General features: G+C 41.3%; 1 protein-coding gene across 1 annotated transcript; it reads right to left on the bottom strand.

Moving 5' to 3' along the window:
• Window positions 1-239: 239 nt before the first annotated feature.
• LOC130202032 (protein LBH-like) lies at window positions 240-1589 on the bottom strand. Its single transcript, XM_056427317.1, has 3 exons — window positions 1518-1589; window positions 1284-1446; window positions 240-393 (listed from the first exon to the last, which is right to left on the bottom strand). The coding sequence occupies exons 1-3, from the start codon at window positions 1587-1589 to the stop codon at window positions 332-334; spliced, it is 297 nt and encodes a 98-aa protein (XP_056283292.1). The 3' UTR covers window positions 240-331.
• Window positions 1590-3074: the final 1485 nt, after the last annotated feature.

The following is a 3074-nucleotide window of genomic DNA, read 5'->3' as shown; positions in this document are numbered from 1 at the left end:
ACTAGCAGTACTAGTATTACTCATAAGATTAGTAGTACTAATAGTACTCATAAGACTAGTAGCACTGGTAGTACTCATAAGACTAGTAGGACTAGTAGTACTCATAAGACTAGTAGTACTAGTACTACTCATAAGACTAGTACACATAAGACTAGTAGTACTAATAGTACTCATAAGACTAGGAGTACTACTAGTATACTACCAGCAGTACTATGGCACACGTAGGCCAAGCCCCCCCTCTAGTCCCTGGGGTCTTTAGAGCCCCTCTACTGGACTCCTGGTCCCTCAGGGTCTGTACTCGCTCTTAGTGGACCACAGGACGGCAGTCCATTCAGTCCTGGGTCTCCGGATCTGAAGCCTCTTCGTCCACAGCGACGCTCAACTGGTCCTCATCTAGGACACAAACAAACAAACAAATAAACAAACAAACAAACAAACTGAGCTGGACCAGGTCTCCAGGTTGTATGAATTATTTAATGTTTAATGAATATTCTTGTTTAGTCTAATATATATATATATATATATACAGTATATATAATTATAAATATTTATATATAAATAACTATATACAAAATATATATAAAGATTTATATATATGAATAAATATATAAATATAAAGATTTATATTTGTAAAGATATATATATATGAATAAATATATATAAATAGGATTTCCACTTCAAAATTAAGCCTAAATGTCTGAACTCAGTCAATAACAAATCTTCTTTTTCTTTTTCTTCACATTAAATGTGGAGAGTTCTGGGTTCAAGTGGTGCTCAGGAGGCAGGAGCAGCTGGACCAAGAGAACCCAGGAGAACCCAGGAGTACAAACCCTGTACTACTGCGTACTCATTTCTCCTGAATAGATATAATAACTCTTTTTTCATCGTCACATTCCTGAGCCCAGCGTGTCACCTTCAGTTCAGGTGAGCGCAGCCGCAGAGCGTCGTTAGCATTTAGAGTACAACATGAAGTCTTTACAGGAAGTGACCTTTATGGGTTAAGAGCTCCTTCAGAGAGACTCTGAGGACCACCTGGTGGGGAAGAACTCTATGTGTCTACAAAGGGCTTCGGGCTCCTTATGGGCTCCTTCTGGACCTCTTCACACTCTGGAGATTATCATCTTAAATGAGAGACATCAATACATTCTCTCTCCTGACCACCAGGGGGCAACTCCTCTGGTTGTATAGAAGTCAATGCTTCATGTGTTAAAGATGCATTCTCTCTCCTGACCACCAGGGGGCGACTCCGATGGAGACCTCAGGCTCCGCCTCCTCCTCCTCACCTGCAGGCCGGTCCTCCGCTCTCGGCCTCTCGATCTGAGCGTCCGGCTCCGGGGGCCAGCGGAGTTCTCCGCTCTCCACGTCGTCTCCGTCCATCGGCTCCACCACGATGGAGGGAAGCCTCCTGGACAGCTTGGGGTACCTTCCAAGGGTGTCTGGGGGGGTCTGGGAGGGGCTCATGTAAGGTCAAACGAGAGGGGGGGGGATACACACACACACATACACCTGAAGGATACTGAGTCCTGATTGGCTCCGGCCCCACTGAAGTCCTTCGACCCGGGCTCCAGAGAGTTTATGACCTCCATCATCCTGCATGGAAACACAAGCTGATCAATAATCAATAATCATTCCTCTGACTACAGATCAATATCACAACCAAACAACCAATAACTTTTGCCTTTTTAAAAAGATCCCTTTACGTTTCACATCAGAAACTTTCCACACGATCACGCTGCAACTGCTGTTGCCATGGGGACGGGGAGGATGAGTTTGCCGGCCTCTGATTGGCTGAGTAGCGCACACAAGCCCGCCTTCTGATCTCGTAGTTTGGGGTAAAATTAAGCAAATATTAAATATTAAAGCTGTGACGTTGCCATTCGTTGTTTCACAGCTGAACTCATTGTGTTTGCTCCACAGCGCCTCTAGTGGTCACCTGGGGTAACACACGCTGCCTTCAATGTTACTACTGTTACTGCTGATGGAAGAAGTCTTCAGCTACTTTAATGAAGTAAAATAACAGATATAAAAATAGGTCACCACGCAGTAGGATCATGCACCTGAAGTGTGAAAAGTAAAATTGGATTGGATTGGATTCAATTTATTGTCATTGCTAGAGTACAGGTAATGAGTCTTTATGCTCCAGAATGTTCATGAAATGTTAGATTATGACATCGTTATGATTATTACTGACGTGTAATCCCATAGATACTCTTAACTGATGTACTTTAATTGATCAGTCTTAATAATATATAAAAATGTATCTGTGAGATGAATATAGTCCTAAAAAGTACAATATTTATTTCTGAAATGAAGTAGAGTACACAAGTACTTTTTATACAACTGTCAGAATACAATAACATTTCAGATTTGTTGTCATTAAATATAAAACATGTAGGAAATGTATAATAATAACTCTTTATATTAATTTACTGGATAAAACGACCAAATCGCATTTTTCTTATTTTGTTTATTTGCTGCCTTTTTCTGAATATTTGTTCCGTTGAACGTGAGGAGTGATGTTCCACTGACAGAGAACTAGATGATGAATTAACCATGATAACTACGGCCAAACAACAACAACAACAACAACAACAGCAACTGCATGAGCCAAAACCCACAAGATCCGACGGAACAGCGTGAAGCCAGATTAATAAATAATAATCAAATCAATGTTTCCTCATGGAACCACATCTCCAGATGTTCCTCACACATCATCCTCATCACATCAGCACCTCCAGTTAAAGGGCCATGCGCGCTTTAAAAACTTCATATTTGCACATGCAGGATATTAACATGGAGCTTCCTCATATCTCTGTGCTCCATCATCATCATCATCATCATCAGCGTCCCGGTCCATCCACTGAGTTGTTTACTAAATAAATATCCAGAGTAGCTCTTCTTTGCTCCACTTTCATGTATTCACATTTATCTGTTCTATTATCTATCTTTGAGTCAGCGGACACACACACTTTAATTATTAAAGACATCACACATGACCTGCAGCCACACAACAGGTAGCCGGCGCTATAAATATCTCTAAAGAGTGTGTGAAACACCGACAGCTTTAGAGCAAC

This window comes from Pseudoliparis swirei, chromosome 11, assembly GCF_029220125.1.
Source record: "Pseudoliparis swirei isolate HS2019 ecotype Mariana Trench chromosome 11, NWPU_hadal_v1, whole genome shotgun sequence".
Classification (NCBI taxonomy): Eukaryota; Metazoa; Chordata; class Actinopteri; order Perciformes; family Liparidae; genus Pseudoliparis; species Pseudoliparis swirei.
The sequence above is the reverse complement of the archived record's forward strand: the minus strand, read 5'-3'. Positions and strand labels throughout refer to the sequence as shown.